This window comes from Mytilus edulis, chromosome 1, assembly GCF_963676685.1.
Source record: "Mytilus edulis chromosome 1, xbMytEdul2.2, whole genome shotgun sequence".
In the NCBI taxonomy this organism is placed as follows: Eukaryota; Metazoa; Mollusca; class Bivalvia; order Mytilida; family Mytilidae; genus Mytilus; species Mytilus edulis.
In genome coordinates, this window is record NC_092344.1 from 111,668,532 (window position 1) to 111,686,781 (window position 18,250).

Here is an 18,250-nt window from a genome sequence, read left to right on the forward strand (position 1 = left end):
ATTTAATTTCAATTTGCACACTGAAATTGTTTATTTCATGAAAGGATGTTTCAATCCCGTTATTTGTATTCGGCTTTGTAACTACAGTGCTTGAAAATATTTACTCATAAAAGAATTTCAAATACAAAACAAATCTACATACTCATATAAGAAATTAAAATACATAAAATAATTAAGTAAAAAACTAGGCTGATATGATACAGACCATTTAGTATATTGACTTGACATAATAACGATATAATTAAAAACTAAGACCAGGAAACGGAGTAAATGGCAATATAAAACTATTGTTGTCTGTATAATGCATTTCTAGACAATTCGGTTTTTTTTATATCCTTTTAAGGCTCTTCTTAGCAAAGACCTCTTACTTTGAAATAGCAAAATTGTTACTTTCCAAAATGTAAGTGCAGCTGATGTCACAAAACAATATTAACAACAAGCAATGGACGTAATCGTTTATACAATTTATGAAAAACAAGGAAAAAGAACAACACGCAAGATTGCACTATTATCTGCACATTGAAGAATCTTTGCAGCAACTCTTCAAGTTGCCTGTAGGTGGCCTGTTGTATAGAAAAACTCCTGTCCGTCATCAAATATGCTCTCATTATATTCGTAGCATTCCAAATTGTCGCCCTTCATCAAGTTTGATCCACTATGCAGGAATTAACTACTGCAGTAATTCTTGAATTGTTTTTGTTATGAATATGTATGAAACATTTGCCACTTGACGTTTAGCAAAGAACAACCAATCAATCAAACAATCAAGTTCTATATTACTTTATATAAAATTCTGCTGGATAAGTGTTTTGTTCATTTGCAAACAATAAACTATATACGAATAAGGGCCTCAAGAAGTTGCCCAAAGGAGCCATGCATCTTCCTTTTTCATCGTCAAAGGTAGACAAAAGATACAATGGTATACGTACAGGGAGGTACAGTCATTTCAATTTCAGTTAAGGAGGCCCCATATTTCGAGACATAATTTTCAGTTTAGTGTAATTTTCTTGTACGAGGTATGGAACAATTTTGGAAAATCGTATTAATTTCATTGTCCGTGAATCTGAACGTCTAGATGCAAATATAATGTGCATGTTTATCACCATTGCATGCTGAGGTCAGATAAATATGATGTCTTGTTTTTTTACTAAACTGACAAAATGTGTTGACATTTTAAAAACAAGTCGCAATTTTTATTCTTACTTCTAAATATTGCATGCAGAAAACTATCACAATTTTGAGTATTGAATTGACTGACCGGTGACCGAATTTCGATATCAGTACGCTACCACTAGATCCTCAGGTGATTGAAACATCTCAAGAATTTACTAAAACGTATGCAATACTTATGTCATCTCCATATGATGTATACTTCTTATACTAAATGTCACGTTAACTGATAACCCCTTTTATGTTATTGACAGATTATGTGAATGGTCAAATATTGACAACTGTAGGACTACATATTCGTGGTCACTGGAAAGGAACAATTATCTGTCATGAAGAGGACAATATACCGACTCCTTTGTGTTGTCATGGCGTAAATGTAAGTTTTTTAAATATCATTTTGATTAACGTTTTTTATTTGTCTTCTCGTCTAATTAGTAGAATATGCCAACCACCTCTACTGTTGATCAATTTTTACTTTTAATTCCGTAAAAATACGAACAAAACATTGCCCATGCGTGTAGTAAAGACTAAAAGATGCAGAGTAAACTTAAATGTGACAAGAACCAATGCAAAAAATATTTTAAGACATTAAAGAGTCTTAAGGTATCTCCTGAGTTTATTTTAGATAGTTTTTGACAAATACTTATTTTTACATAATATCTGTTAAGTATGCAATTTCCGTCTTTTCTGTTTCTTTGTATTTCATCAAAATCATGAAATCCATGTTTATTGTACACAAAAAGCTGTCGTTTCCTAAACCCTCGGGTAAACCATCAAAGCTGTGTAAATGTCATTTCAAATCTTTCTTGAGTCATGCAACATTGTACAAATTAGATAATTAACCAACAAAGGCTGAAACCTTTTATTTTTATTATATTTTATTAACTCCACGCTAATTCAAATAAAACAAGATGTAGAAGATTATTTAAAGCAATTTCATACTGTCTGAAACTTTTATTCCACGAGAAAGTAAATGTGATAATGACAAGAAATTTACTGCAGGCATTCAATGTGGTTTGATAACATGTCTGACATTTCACACTATTAATGGCCACCAAATACTACCCTCAAATCATGTTATACAGCAAATACAGAAAATACGCATGTGTAACCGTCTGATCAAAGTTATAATCTAATTTTACGAAAACAGCCAGGGGAAACATCTAACGGATTTTAAATTAAACATATTTAAGACGATTAATGGTTTTCCAATTTCTTAAATTTAGGTGTATTGATGACCTTTTTAATCAGTGGATACACAGTTGAAATAAGTCTTCAAACTAGCTGTCAGGCACTTTGAGTAATCTAGGATCGGTATTTTGTGGGTTTGATAATTCATTTTATTAACTGTTTTCTGCTTAGTACGCCTATCTTCTATGTCAGTATGAAAAGAAAGATGTGGTATGATATCAAATAAGGAAACTCTTCCTCTTAAAGGTCTGATTCATGAACAAAACAATAGTCATAAACATATATGATAAACAGCAAAAAATTACAACAACTGAAATACAAGCCCCAGACTTTGGACAAGCACTTACATAATGCGGCGGTATGAAACATATTTATGGGTGCCAAATCCTCCCCTTACCTTGGACAGTGTTTGTAACAACACGAAAAAAAACCCACATTATACAAATCTGTTGAAAAAGGAGAAACTCATCAGACCGATACATTGCGAAAACAACTAGCAAAAACACAAAAGACAAATATTATAGATCTGAGAGAACTCGTAATTACCGAAAACTAGTTCAAAGCCAATAGCAACAAATCGAGCCCTTTTCATCTGAGTTTTACTATTTATTCGTAGGTTGTAATTTAATACCACTATACTAGGTCATATTCCCTTTTTGTTTTTATAGATTTCTATACGATAAGGGTTTTTCTCATTATTGAATTCCGCACAATTATTTTTCTTCATGATTGTCCTTGTATTGTTGATGGATAGTTATCTAATTGGCTTTCATACACCTCCTTCTTTATTTCGGCTTTGGAATATTTTATGAGTTGAGAAATGTATACTCCTTAATCAGGTGTCAAAATGTATAATTAAGGTTATCTCTTTTATCGTAAGAATAGTTAACAACAAAGGATCCAACAAGACTAATAAAATAATTTTAGCAGTCATTAGAGTTATTCTTTGACCATCATCTTTTTTAGAATCTATGAGTCTTCTTACCATTGTGAACAGTTGCCAATAAACATAACCACTAAATAAAAGAGGGGCGAAAGATACCAGAGGGACAGTCAAACTCATAGATTGAAAATAAACCAGCAATACAATGGCTAAATAAAAGACAAACAGACAAATAAAAGTACAGAAGACACAACATAGAAAACTAAGACTAATCAACACGAACTCCACCAAAAGTCCGAAATATGAGTACCTACAGTTACTGAATAAAATGAAAACATTGAATTCCTTGCGCCCGAAACATTTTTATGGATTTACCTTCATTAGGAATGCTCATTTCAAAGCATATTTGAGTCTTTGAATATAAGTTTAAGAACAGAAAAAGTGGAATAGCTATATATAAAAAAAGAACTTGACAAAATAAGTAAGGTCAAAGCAAAACATAGATTTCCTATATAAAGAAACGACAACAGATACCAAAGGAACATTCAAACCTATAAGTCGAAATTCGAATGACAACGCCATGGTTGAAAAAAGAAAATGCCCATATAGCAAAAATTACCTTTCCTTTTTCTAAACTGAGATTTAAAATGTTAGATCTAAATTGGTAACGAATAACTGAACATAAAAGTAACTTTTTTTGTGTTCATCTTTTGTGCATAATGTTAACAAACTAACTATAAAAAGAACTGTTGCCGTGTTGAAATTCTTTTTGACTACTTGCCTCACGCTATGCATTGACAGTTGTACATCTGAAGTTTTAGATTACTGAACATTTGAACTTGATAATGCGGTCATTCGTTAATTCCGGTCCATTTCCGACGTGATCGTTAATGCATAACTATTTAGTATTAGTAATTCTCATCCATTTCCTCTACAAATTGCTTTCCAAAGATTCCTGGCTCTTTGTATAATTCAGTGCTTCAGGAAATGTAAGAAGATGAATCATGGTGTTGACAAAGACTAACCTTTTAAGATGTTTAACGGTAATTTGTTGCATAAGACGGTGGTTTTAATTGATTTATTTTAAATTAAGATACATGTTTGTTTTTGCGACGTTATTTTCCACAGCAGTCGTGTCGTTTATGATATCTATAATTAAACATCAGTATTTCCAATTCTAAAACGAACCGTCCAAATATTTCTATTACGTCTTAAAGTATGTCTGCTGTAGTGGATATTCCCAAATCACAATTTTTAAGGCCGACGAAGATTGAATATAAGATGTGGGGTATTGCGTCAATCCAACCACACGTAAACAACCTTTATGAGAGGTGAATATAAATTTGCCGTCAATATAAAAATGTCTATACATTATGTTAAGCTCTAAATTGCTACGAGTCTAGAAGAGTTGAATAAAAGCTGTCATATTGGTGAGATGAGCAAGACAGTTTGTTAAAATAGATAAAAATAGACATTTAAAATTCTTGAATCTTTTTTCATTTCTCAACAGGCCAGTTTGGCTATGATTTCATGCATATAAACCATAAAAAATGATATTTTTAATAATGTTAAATAACACTCATTGATAATGAAATGGACATATTATTTATATCTATACTATTTCTGATTGAGAGCATTTGAGATACGAACCAGAAAGGATCTTAAATTGATTAATTATCTTTCTTTGAAATTAATACTCCTTCATATTTTCCGATACTTCTATCAAAGGATAATACAAGGTTAAGATGTAAACTTCATTACGCATTTCATTTATTATTTGTTATTTTGCAATCTTAGGCAGATGAGACCATAAACGATTCTGTGTATCCCGTCTCCATTAACAGATGATTGCTCCTTACATAAAAGAAAATTGTACCAACAGAGTTAAAGGGAAGCACGACGCCAATTTTCAAACGACACAACATGTTTAGGTCATCATCCCGAATTGTTTAACCTATACTATTGTCGGTGTCTCAATTCACTACCGACATGCTTTTCGGGTCTTTAATATCAGTATAGTTATCTCATTTGAAGTTTACTAATTGTGACATTTTCATTGAGAGCGAATTCGTATGGTGGGCGATGCAGGCACATCGAGAGACATTTACCCTGTCGACAAATCGGACTCGCTCCTTTTGATATTAAATGCAATTTCCTTAGTGTTTGTTTGTTACCTTGATTTGCTGATTCCTTGTCGATTTATGGGATTGGACATCGGTAAACTACTGTCGCTTTAATTTACGCCCTTTCTACTTAAATGTTTTATATGTTAACTCCCATAATAATTGCTTTCAAGCTATAATAGAAACACTAGTTGTGCTCATGGAATCTGTTCAATACATGTAATGAATGAAAACTTTCTGGAAAATCTCAAAGTAGTTTGTAAAGTCCAAAAACCTTCCAAAAAACTAGAACATCAAACGCTCGAGAGCTATTAAGTTTTAGTTTGATCTTAGCATCAATTATGAGTCTTATGTAGACGAAAGGAGCGTCTGGCGCATCAAATAATAAGCATGAAAACTATTTTAATGAACTATTTACTCTGCACAATTTTACAAAACATTACAGTTTCCTCCTTTTCTATATATGATTGTATACGATTATTCTGCGGCATCGAGTAACATTTAAACTTGTTCAATTTTCCGTTGAATAAAAACGTTGTTTAGCGAGGAATAATGAAAATGTTTAGCTACGGCTAATTTTATGTTATAAAACGAGATTAAATGAATATTTTACCAGAAATGTATCTACTGTTAAGTTCTATTTTATACTTTTTTTAGGTAAGATATGGTGAATACATGGAAGTGATACAAACATTATGTCAAGTCATAGACAGAGATCTGATATTTGAATTCATGTTTTCACTGAGACCAATCATAATCCTTGTGTGTGCATGTGTCGTTTGGTTGGTAGTGTTTTTATTCGTTATGGTGTATATTCGGGATGAACCGCGACAGAGTATGTATAACTGAAATATTTTTTATCACTTAATTTAATAAACACTACTCAAAAACTTGCAAGACATCATTAGTGGTTACCCTTTTTAGCAAACAAATTGAATGCAAAAAAAAAAACCAGATTGAACGTCAGTTTTGTTAATAATGGATACGTTTTATTTGAATCATTGGGTTCCTTAAATGGAAGTCTTGTTCCTATATTTTTACGAAACGCGGTTCGTGCCTTAACATACTAAACATTCGTTTCAATTACATTTCATGAAAAACAATTGTCTTCTTGTAATCATTTTTTCCCCTTTCGTTTCCACTTTTTTGTTAAATTGGTTTGTTACCATGTGTTACTTTACCTTGATGTTTTTTTTTAAATAAGAATTTCCCGAGAACAACGTCTGATTATAGATTAGCCTTTCATTTGTGAACGTCTGTGTGCGCGGCATGTTTTTTTTTTTTATAGTTTCCTTTATAAATAGCACGCGAAAGCAACCCGTTTTGCGATACGTTAAAGTCATATGAAACGAGTGACTGGTGAAAAATAATGTTCATCTAATTTTTGAGCCCCTACATGTATATATCATAAACTTAGTCTTCCGTGTAGGATTCTATCATTTTTTACGCATTCATATCGTATAATAGTGAAAATACTTTTCTGTCGATCTATATTATGATGTGAAAATATGGCAGCTAACTAATTGTCGTGTTTTGAAGCCGTAGTTTATCGATTGTCACCTTTATAGTAAATAATCAACATTGAAGCATGAATATTGAGCACGTGTATAACATTTAAAATAAGATAATAGTATATTTCAATGACAGATTCATGCGTTTTGTGATTGCCAGATTTTTACGAGAGAGATCACGTTGAGTTCACTGCATACGGAAAATATATCGGCGAATTGTTTACTGGACTCTAAATTTTGACAAATTAAAGATATATATGATATATGATATTTCAAATTAAACTCACATTTACCTTTTTGTATGCCACATATCTTTTGATAAATCATTTCACCAGTTTGACTTGATCATGCGTCCGTGAACTGCTTGGTATATGGATAGACTACCAAAGTAAAAAGAAATAATACTTCTGATCTGTATTGGATTTATTTTGTCCATATCTAAATGCTGTTCATTTGTTTTAAAACGATACCAAAGGAGTAAATGTTTACATTTAACGAATAAAAGGGGAGACGCATTAATAACAGTAGACTGTGCTTAAACCGATTGACAGACAATAGAAAAGCTGTTGTTTGAGAACATTGTTTATTCTTCAAGCAAGTTCAATTATCACTAACGGGATGTTAATGTCCTGTAAAATAATAAACCAACGGTCAATAGAACGCTGCAGTTAAATCAGTCAAACACGTTTACTTTGGCCTGTCAATATCCTTTTCAAACAGTAATCAAATAATATTTTCTTATATAAAAAGAAGATGAGGTATGGTTGCCAATAAGACAAATCTTCTAAAGAGACAAGATGACAAGGAAATAATAAACAATTAAAGGTCACCTATATATGCATCCATGGCTTTCACCACTGGGTAGATGCCTTCGCTGGTGGACGTTTCGTCCCCGAGGGTATCACCAGCCTAGTAGTCAGCACTTCGGTGTTGACATGAATATCAATTATATGGTCTTTTGTATAAATTTAGTGTAACAAAATTTTGAATTTTTCAAAAACTAAGGATTTTCTTATCCCAGGAACAGATTACCTTAGCCGTATTTGACACAACTTTTTGGGAATTTTGGGTCCTCAATGTTCCTCAACTTTGTACTGGTTTGGCTTTATAACTATTTTGATCTGAACGTCACTGATGAGTCATGTGTAGACGAAACGCGCGTCTGGCGTATTAAATTATAATCCTAGTACTTGTGATAACTATTTCAAATATTCGACATTTAGCGTTCATAATGAAGGCAAAACCACGAAAACTCTACGAATACTTGATTGTTATAACGTTTTGTTTTGATGTTTAAAGAACAGTATAAAGAAATTGAAGATTATTGATCTATTTAAAAAGTAACATTCATAAACTGATGCATTTTGTACGGTATCTAAGAAATATAAGAAAAAAGGTACATATTTTTTAGTATGAATTAAACAACATTTTGTAGACATTAATTGTTTGAGATTCATTATTGTCAGTATTTTGTTCGTTGAATATTATTCCCAGGTCGGATCAAATATTTATGGTCCTATTTATCACTTTCAGACAGTATAATTTCCGATAAATTGCATTAAAAATGTTTTTATAAGGTTTAATAATAGCAAACCAATTACCACATATCTCATGATAATTGTATTTTAACTTGTTGTATTCTGTTGTTTAGTTGGTTTGAAGAGAACACTTTTTTAGATTTATAGCAATAATAATGCCGAGATTCGTTATAGTTTGGTGTATTGTGAGGGATTTTTTTTTGACGAAACATAACTATATTTTTGTGTATGAACCTCTGCATGTGTACCTCTTTAGATACAAAAGGGAAATTCAGCCATAACTTGAAGACAATCACACAACACCATGGCTAAAAAATAGAAGAGAAAATACAGTCTACAAAACACAACACTGAAAACTAAACACTGAACAAGACGAACGCCACTAAAAACGGGGGTGATCGTATGTGCTTCCCAATGGTGTGTAATTGCTTCTGCAGATGTGTCACCTTATTTATTGATTGAATTCATTAAGTTTACTGCCTTTATGAGAGGTATAAGGATAAAATTTACCTTAATTCTTAATTCTGTACTCCAACGGATATATTTCGTCAAGATTTATGTGTTCTAGTGCAAGCTGTGCTTCGTTGTCCTTTTTAATTTGTATTATTTTGCTTTGCTTTTATGCTTTATATATCTGTCACCTGTCGTTGCCTTTCTTTTTTTCTTTTTTTAAATAAGAATCACATATATTGGATGAATACAAATTAGATTCAATAGTAGTTTAGTGATGTTCAAATATTATATATCTATTTAAAAGATGAAAATAAAAGTAAAACAAAATCTGAGGGATGTATACGAACTTCAAAAGGAGCAATACACATGGTAATGGTCTCTTACTTGCATCCATTCACCATGCACATCAAAATTCAACAAAAATGACATATTCAGGAATAAATCATTCCTGTATATCTGAATATCTAAAGCAGAGGAAGCTAAATGATATGTTTAATGTGAAACAAGCATCAGCATTGCAGGTTGCTTTTGCACAAGTTTTATGGTTTTAGATTTTATCGCACAGTACGTATCATATTGTCAGTGTTCGTCTGTATTTCCTCTGAATTGAATTTTGTAACGATTGATTGTTTGTTTTTTTAAATCTATTTATGACTTTTGAACACCCGTATCCTACTGTTGCCCTATTTGAACCTACATGTCAAATGCTTGAATTTCAGGTTAATAAATTTTACTTACATTGCACAGTTTATCAGTTTAACAGTTTTTTCCTAACCTCGACACGTTTTTAAATCAGTACGCTAGTTCATATTTTTCTTTATTGTAGATGCCTTGCGTATCAAGTTTATACCTTCATCGTCTATAACAATTTCAGTATCATGTTAGTGGTTTATCTATATTTCAGGTGCCTTAGGAATCAGATTGATAGTTTTTACCATTCCATTATTGTTTGTTTTGTACGGTTATGGTCTCAGATGGAAACGCCAACTATTACATAAAAAGGTATGAAACAGTTCGTTTGTATTATAGATTCTCAGCCGGTATGTTTAAGCTATATAAAGTATATATATACTGTACGCGTTATTTTCGTATTCGAGCTTGCATTGAAATAATAGTGTAGGTATAAAAGTATGGTTTTATCATATGGTATATCTTATTTCAAATTATATGCTTTTGTCCTTGTTTTGTTTTTAAATATATTTCTCATATTAAAAGGGCATCAGCTACGATTTCGACAGCATATGTAGATTAACGTACGTGTTCTAACAATGTTTTAAACTTCTATAAAAACGAAATGTAAAACATCGTAGTTTTTCGTCATGAGCATTTTGTTTTTCAAAACCAGAAACTTCCTTATTACATTAATGACTAGAATCGATAATTTAACTTCAATTTGATGCATCGGCATGCGACCTTTGTTTAGATTTGAAATGATTGCGCGTGTGCTTGTTTCAGCCATAACAGAAAATCATATGAAAAATTAAATAATTGATTTGACCCGTAAATCATTCTTATGTTGGTTACATTTCTTTTATAGAATTTAATTTAAAGGAAACGTCATTTCACGTGCTGTTTATATTAATCTGTATATAGTTTTTTTTTATCGATATCATTAATAAAACAGTTTTAAAATACAAAACATACTGGATAGTGCCCCTGGTCCTACCAACCAACTAAATACCATTATAATATAGTCAGCAGATAGCTTATCTGTAACAAACAACTTCATTTATATTAGTGTATAAGTTCCATTGAGTTATAACAGGTGCTTCATACACATGCCGTAGGAGTAAACACTGATACGATGATGTGAAAAAATAATGTTTTCTTGCGTCATCGCCTTATGAGGTTTATATTTGACTAAAAAAAACGTTTAAAACCAAATTAGACATTAACAAATGGTTTTAAGCATCAGTAATTGACGTCATTGCTGCAGCTTTTTGCATGTTCAGTTATTTTTTCTCATAACTTATCAAATTTATGCAAGGTTGTGATATTCACAAACAGAGAAGTAATATTTGATGACATGTATTTTGTAAGATGATCCAAAGAGCTGAACTTCAAATACTAATAAAATACAGCAAAAACACGATATAAAGGCATTTATTTGGCTTTATATAAAGTTGTTTACAAAATCTATGCGAATTGTTCCGACTGTAAAATGTTATGTTTCTAAGTAATGCCGTATAATCTTGGGCAATTATTGGTTATTATTGATTGTGTAGATTTACGACATAACTTGGCATTCCATCGACTGTTTTCTTCATTATTTGTAAGACAGCTATTGACACTAATAGTCTATTATTTCCTACAGAGTAATTTGACTAATCGTCTTCTTTGGAGTCTAGTGTTCATCCTTTATTGTTAAGACATTAACGCTGATGAAAATAATTTCACTTTTTGTAACATTTCATACCCAAGTGGTTTAAGCTTCTTAGGAATCTTAACGCCTCTGATTTCTTAAGAAACATTCTTCACAGAAGCTGATATTCTTTAAAGTATTATCAATTTCAATTTGCGTTGTTGCAGTCCTAATGTAATAAATCCCCTATTCAGCTATTGTGTAATATTTACGAGATAGATTTACTGGGAATGTGAAATATTCGTAATTCCTCAGGGCAATAAATCTGACAACTATTTCATTATATGCTTTCCTATTTAAAACGTGTTTTGAGTACTTCTTTGCTTAACATTGTACTGACTTGTATTTCCTAATATATATTCCATCAACATTTTTTTAGTTATGTCGTCGAATGATGAGATGCTGTATAGATCTGAATGGGAAGTTTTATCGAGCTGAAAAACCAGTTTTACTGACCATTGTAGTTTGTAAAGATGGATCTTTTAATGTATCCTTTTGAATTTTTCACATTTGATATTTATTGGTATATCAATATACTTTTAAATCCTACTCCCAAATTATTATAGTTTTATAGAATTCCAGAAATGTCTTTTGTTTTAAATGTCTGACTATTTTGGATAATTTAGTATATCAAACCATATTAGTTTACATTGATTCTTAATGGACCTATATTGCAAACAATGTAAAAGCCCACCACTTTCAAATTGCATGTTGACACCGAAAAACATTTTTTTTAAATATATTCACAGAAGAATACGAATTCAAGTTTTATAGGAAGTTGGGACACAATACAATTTGTTTATTTTTGAAAATTAATCTCATTCAGTTCAATCTACCTTTACTTATACAAATGTCTTGTTCTACTTCATAATATATGAATTACCGGGCAAGAGCTGATCACTTATAAAGTTCTGATTATGAAAAACGCCAAGAAAAAAAACCTCAGTTCAAAAATGAGATTTGCATTATAACAAAAGTAGTGAATAAAACATCATAGATATATATATATAGCGGATATTGAGGGAAAAGAATAATGATAATCACTTTCATGAAAGACAATGTATGGAATCTATCTGACATGTAATCTATTTCATGATTTTGTTTATCAATAGGAATCATTAAGCACATTCAATAGTCATTTTAACTAAAAAGTATCCAAGCCTGCAAGTGACTTGCAGATCAAGTGGGTAGTGAAAGCAGAAAATTGATGTGACTTGTAGATCTGATATGCACACAAAATGTAAATTGACTAAATCTCAATTTCCATGAAATTGATTTTACGCCAAACAGACTGTTTTTTAAGAAATCGTGCCTGTGATTGCCTTTCATTGCACTTTTAGAATATTTAATAAATCCTTTAGCAAGAATTTTATTAAAATAAATACTTTAATTTGTCGACCCGGTCGATATCTTTTACAAAGTTGCTGTCTTAATTGAATATAGAAATTGCACACAAAGCAATGAAACCATCGTAATAACGTTTAACGAAGTTTGCTGCGATGAATACATTTTTCTTAATAAATTTTTAGGCATGTTATTGTATTTAATCAATATACATTTACCATGCAGTGGATGTTCTTGTTGGTGCCATAATACATTGCGAATTATTTTTTTATATCGACATCTTTTTTGTTTACATTGTTCTAGGTTTGTGTTTCTCTATTTCATCTAGTAAATGCGTAAGGCCGTACGATACAGTAACATGAAAGGTAAAGACATTGTTAACGTAAAATGTTATTTTTTGCGACTTCAAACTGCTTGATACACAGATGCATTTTAACCAGTAGCTTGAAAACTAGTTCAAGGACTCAATGACATTTGAATTTTGATGAAGATAAAAGTGCAGCAAAAAATGATGTTATTTTCTTATTTTTAAAATGAAAATGAATTATTTCCAAAAAATTGTTAATCTTATCATTTGAGACAAAAACATATGTCTATCCCATGGATAGATATGTCGAAGAAGCCGTTTTTTTTTTAGTAAATGGTGAAAAAGTTTGACCCCATTTATATCTAATTTCAACACATGAATTTAATATTTTTCATTACATATCTGAATTGACCATTGCAAATTTTCGTAAAACATCACGTTGTGGTCGTATCGTATGCCCTTGTTTCAGTTCAATATACTAATAACGCGTTAACATTCTACTTGTTTTCATGATGAACATCTATTACCTGCATATCTATAATAATTGGTAGTAGTTAATGCATCATGCAAGAGATTTAGTGGTAATTTGAGCTATCTGATAATAAGGTAAAATTAGAAAAAAATAGCCAATTTTAGAAAGAGGTCAACAATTTTGAATAAGACATACAATGGTTATATTTTAACGCCCGAGCTCATCGTAACTTTAACGAATAAACGTTTCAGATCATTTGATTTTACATTTAGATACATTGATCATGTTAAAAAAAAAGGTTCATTGGAAGATAGCAAGACATTACAAATAATACACGATGGTCTTGAAGTAAAGATTATATGGACTGATGCAGTCTATCTTCTTAATAACTTGTTATAGTATTCTTTTATTTGTCTTTGTAAATTATAACTTTTACTGTTAAGTCTGTTTTTGGTGATATTAATTTGACGTAGCTCAGTACGTCATTGTGTTATTGTGCTATGGTAATTTTTGTATTTTTGGCTTTCGGTTTTGCTAATGTATTTTGTTTCTATATGCCTTTTGTTTATCTTTATTGGCATGTTTGCTTGTTTTTGTAGTGATTAAGATTATAACACAATGTTTACTGCTGTACCCCTATTTATGACTTGTTTTTCTATTATGTCTATTTGTTCTGTCCACACATCGTTGTCAATATAATGGAATTTTATGCGACTATCATTCAAGTGAGAGGTTTAGCTAGCTATAAAACTAGGTACATGCACCATATCTACAAAAGAAACCTGTGCCGAGTCAGGAATATGACAGTTGTTATCCATTCGTTTGATGTGTTTAAACTTTTGATTTTGCCATTTGCTTAAAAGCTTTCCTTTTAGAATTTTCCTCGGAGTTCTGTGATTTTGTTATTTTACTTTTTACCCAATTTATCTAATACCTTGAGATGACATTTAATGAAAATTAGTTTAAATCTTAAATTGAAATATTGTTTTAGAAAATGTTGAAAAATCTGGATCTCAAACATACGAAAACATACAAAATGATTAATTGTTGTTTTTGTAAAGTTGCCATTAAACTGTATTTCTAAATCGATATTTGAAGACCAATGAAATAACTTTATTATTAGCTTTATGTTAATTTAATGGTTATTATTTCTGATAATTTTTAATAGAACTATAAAAAACAAGATCTTTAACCACTTTCCAATAGCAATGTCATAGAAAGTAATAGGCAATAAGCTAATTGGGATTTTTTATTTATCAACTTGTACATTATTTGAATATTGACTTTGGTAATCTAGGGAGGTCAATTAGTTTTGCATAAGATGAAGAAATGACGAATATAAAAAGAAGAAAAACAGTCTGCCAAAACTCCACAGAAATGAAAGCACAATTATATTTTACTTGTACCTTAATGAATAGTCTTTGATAGAATAGCTATAAGTGCTTGATTCAATAAGACTGAGATCCAGCGACACGGAATAGGCAATGATTATATGAAAGAGCTGATTGTTTTCTCTGGGCTGTTTTTATTGTACGTTCTTCAATGTACTATTTGATATCCAATGTTTAAAGTCTTCAATTTGAATACTTTTTAAAAAGGTGGTCTTAATCTTTTATCTCTAATATGCTATCCATTATTATTTCCTTCACTTCTTACCAGATACAGTTTGTCTATTATTGTATCGATGATTGTACGGTAGGTATTCAATTATATAGTAGAGAACATTCTGAAATTCATCTTTAGTAAATACATACATACGATACTTAGAATTAAACAACAAAATATCGTTACATCTAAATATCCGTATATCTTTCTGTTTGTTATTTTATATCTGATCGTGTAATGAAATCAAATAATTGTATTGGTGTAAATTCCAATACAGGAATGATACCAGCTTGGATTACAAGTTTTTGTGTAATGTTGAGAAGGGATTGTGCATAATGAGTTTGCTTTGACAGCATAAAAACAACAAAAACCAAACAAACAAGAACGCATGTACTTTACATATAAAATATCAAATGTAATAAGAAAACAAATTAATGCGTTAAAGTTATATATTCACTATTTCATCTTTGATTAGACAACCATGTATTGCGGACGTAATCGTGTAATTCATCTCTTTTATATGTTATAATTTTGTTCACAGATTGATCTTGAATTACTCTTAAACACATACAACGAAGAAGATGCTGAGAAATTTAACTCTCTGATTGAACTATATACGAAAAGTCGAGACTTTTTATCTGAAGTAAGTACATTTTAATACCAATCGAGACATTCAAAAAACAGTTCTACCTGCTGCATATTCAAGATCCAAATTTTGTCACAGAAAATAATTGTACTTATCTTTAAAAGCCGGCTTGTATCTTCAGTCATAATGAGGTAATTTAGATCACAATTACAGTCAAATATTATAAGTAAACACTGCAAACCTTTTATGTAAATGTGGCTCAACGCTTAATCTTTTTGGGAAACTTTTATTTTTTTATGAGTTACTCTTAACAATCGGTATTGGTTATGAAAAGATATGATAGGAATGCCATGGAGGCCATTTTTCACAAGAGACCAAATGACAAAGAAATTAACAACTATTTGTCCCCGTATGACTTTCAGCAATGATCAAAGCCCATAATGTGTAGTCAGCTATAAAATATTTATTGCATTGTGTCATTGCTAAACGTTGCAACTACTAGTGCAAATATATTGTTTCTTTGTCAGATTAGTTGATTAACATTCAATACATTGTATAACTTTTAACGTTTTTCTGTTAAGATATTTATATCATCGGAAATATGTAATTTATTATTTATAGAAAACACTTGGGGAACAATTACTGGTTATGATTTCTGCTGCATTTTTACACTGTATGATATTGAAACAGTTACCAAGTTCTACACAAGAACGACATACAAATCAAAACATGTGCCTTTGTCAGTTTGTTGAGATGGTGATGGCTGAGTATTTCCAGTGTCTTTCAAAACTAACAATAGTTCCAGATCTCGAAGACGTCTTACGAAAGCGACATTTTCTTAGTATAGAGAAGAAGAAACTCAAAGACCGACAACAATCACTTGCAATCAATGAAGAATTCAGCTTTGTTTCTACTTGATACATCAAAATCACTTGCAGCCAATGAAAAAATCCGCTTTTTGTACTTGACACATCAAGAAACACTTGCAGTCAATGAAGAACTCGGTTTTGTTACTACTTGACACATCAACAATCATTTGCATTTAATGAATGAAGATTACAGCTTTGTTGTTTTTACTTGACAAATGTATACACATTTATATTTTTACTTAAATCAAGTCTATGAAAACTAATATCAAAAGCATTCATTATTGTTTGTTTCGTGTTGGGTCTTCCGAGTGTAAACTTAATTTTCAAACGAAAATCAATGTTACATTTTAATAAATCATTTCAATTTTACCTGCACACTACTGGTATTTAACTTTTTAGAAGGCTGACGGTCAACAGTGAATGTCAGATTGATAACGTTCACTAGTATTCTATATTAGCTAAATTGAGATTGTAGCAAACCCTCAAACTCGATTGAAATCAAAAGCTTTGACTTTTCTTCACTTTGAATGAGAACTTCTTTGGCCAAAACAGGTCTAATTTAATGATGATATCATTAGTTCAGCCATAAGAATAAGTTGATCATGTTTATTCACCCGACATATCCGGATCATTAATTTTCACAATAGTAGAAAGCAAAACAGATTATGACATTTATAAAGCTAGGAGAAAAATTAAAATCACAAAAATTAAAATCACAAAAATACTCAACTCCGAGAAAAATTTTAAACGGAAAGTCCCTAATCAAATGGCAAAATAAAAAGCTCAAATATATCAAACGAATGGATAACCGTCGCATTCCTGACTTGGTACTGGTATTTTCTTATGTAGAAAATGGTGGATTAAACCTCGTTTTATACCTGGCTAAACCTTTCACTTGTATGACAATCGCATCAAATACCATAATATTGACAAAAACAAAACAAACAGACATTGCTGTAACTGAAATCTGGGTTATACCGAGTTTATCCGAAACAAGCCAGATGTCATAAGGGAAAACAATTACTCAGCGACAGATTACAGCATTCTATAAAATATGAAGGCTAGATAAAAATACACATCAGCCCTTAAAATTATTTTTGTCGTGATTATTACAACAATTCAGTAATCCAAGAGAGATAACTTAAAGTTGTTTCAATGTTTTGAGAATATTGATACTGACACGTAAACAATCTAATAAAAATATTTTGTAAAACTAACCATCTACTTCGCTTATTTCGGTACTGTTGTAAAAAAAAGCATTAAATATCGGATTAATTCAATCAAGCCGACTTTTCTTTTCGAAACAAGTATAGTTTTATAAATATGGGATTATGATAACTGTAGTTTATTTCCCTTATTTAAGAATCACGAGAGAGGAACTTTCGGAGATTATATTCTATATGATTTCATTTTAAACGGGAATTTATAAGATGGTTTAAACATTCAAAAAGTATGCTTTTGAGGGGCTCCTCTGCCATTCATTCCTTGTTAATCTATTTGATGCTTAAGTGATGAAGAATAAAGGCAACAGTAGTATACCGCTTTCCAATACATCAACTCAGCGAACACAAATGGGGGTTACGAACTAAACCCGAGAAAAAAACGTCAACTACTAGTATAAGAGGAAAACAACAGAACATCAGAAACAAAAACAAACTGACGGACTATTTGATAACTACCATATTCCTGACTTGGTAAACGACATTTTAAGAAGAAGAAAAACATCACAAAAAAAGTGTGTTTTATGACATCATCAAACCAATAACTGGTAATTGAATGTGCATGAATTTCCATCATGTTAAAGCTGTGAACTAACTAGTTCATAGCGACGGAAGG

At 31.0% G+C, this 18,250-nt stretch overlaps 1 protein-coding gene across 1 annotated transcript in view; it reads left to right on the top strand.

The window, feature by feature from the left end:
* Positions 1-16,783, top strand: part of LOC139499815 (uncharacterized) — a 32,228-nt gene extending 15,445 nt beyond the window's left edge. Inside the window, exons 4-10 of the mRNA XM_071288443.1 lie at positions 1,425-1,546; positions 6,025-6,202; positions 9,774-9,871; positions 11,611-11,718; positions 15,014-15,049; positions 15,501-15,602; positions 16,167-16,783. Of these exons, the coding sequence (XP_071144544.1) occupies positions 1,425-1,546; positions 6,025-6,202; positions 9,774-9,871; positions 11,611-11,718; positions 15,014-15,049; positions 15,501-15,602; positions 16,167-16,463 (941 nt within the window). The 3' untranslated portion in view covers positions 16,464-16,783. The remainder of the gene's footprint in view (positions 1-1,424; positions 1,547-6,024; positions 6,203-9,773; positions 9,872-11,610; positions 11,719-15,013; positions 15,050-15,500; positions 15,603-16,166) is intronic.
* Positions 16,784-18,250: the final 1,467 nt, after the last annotated feature.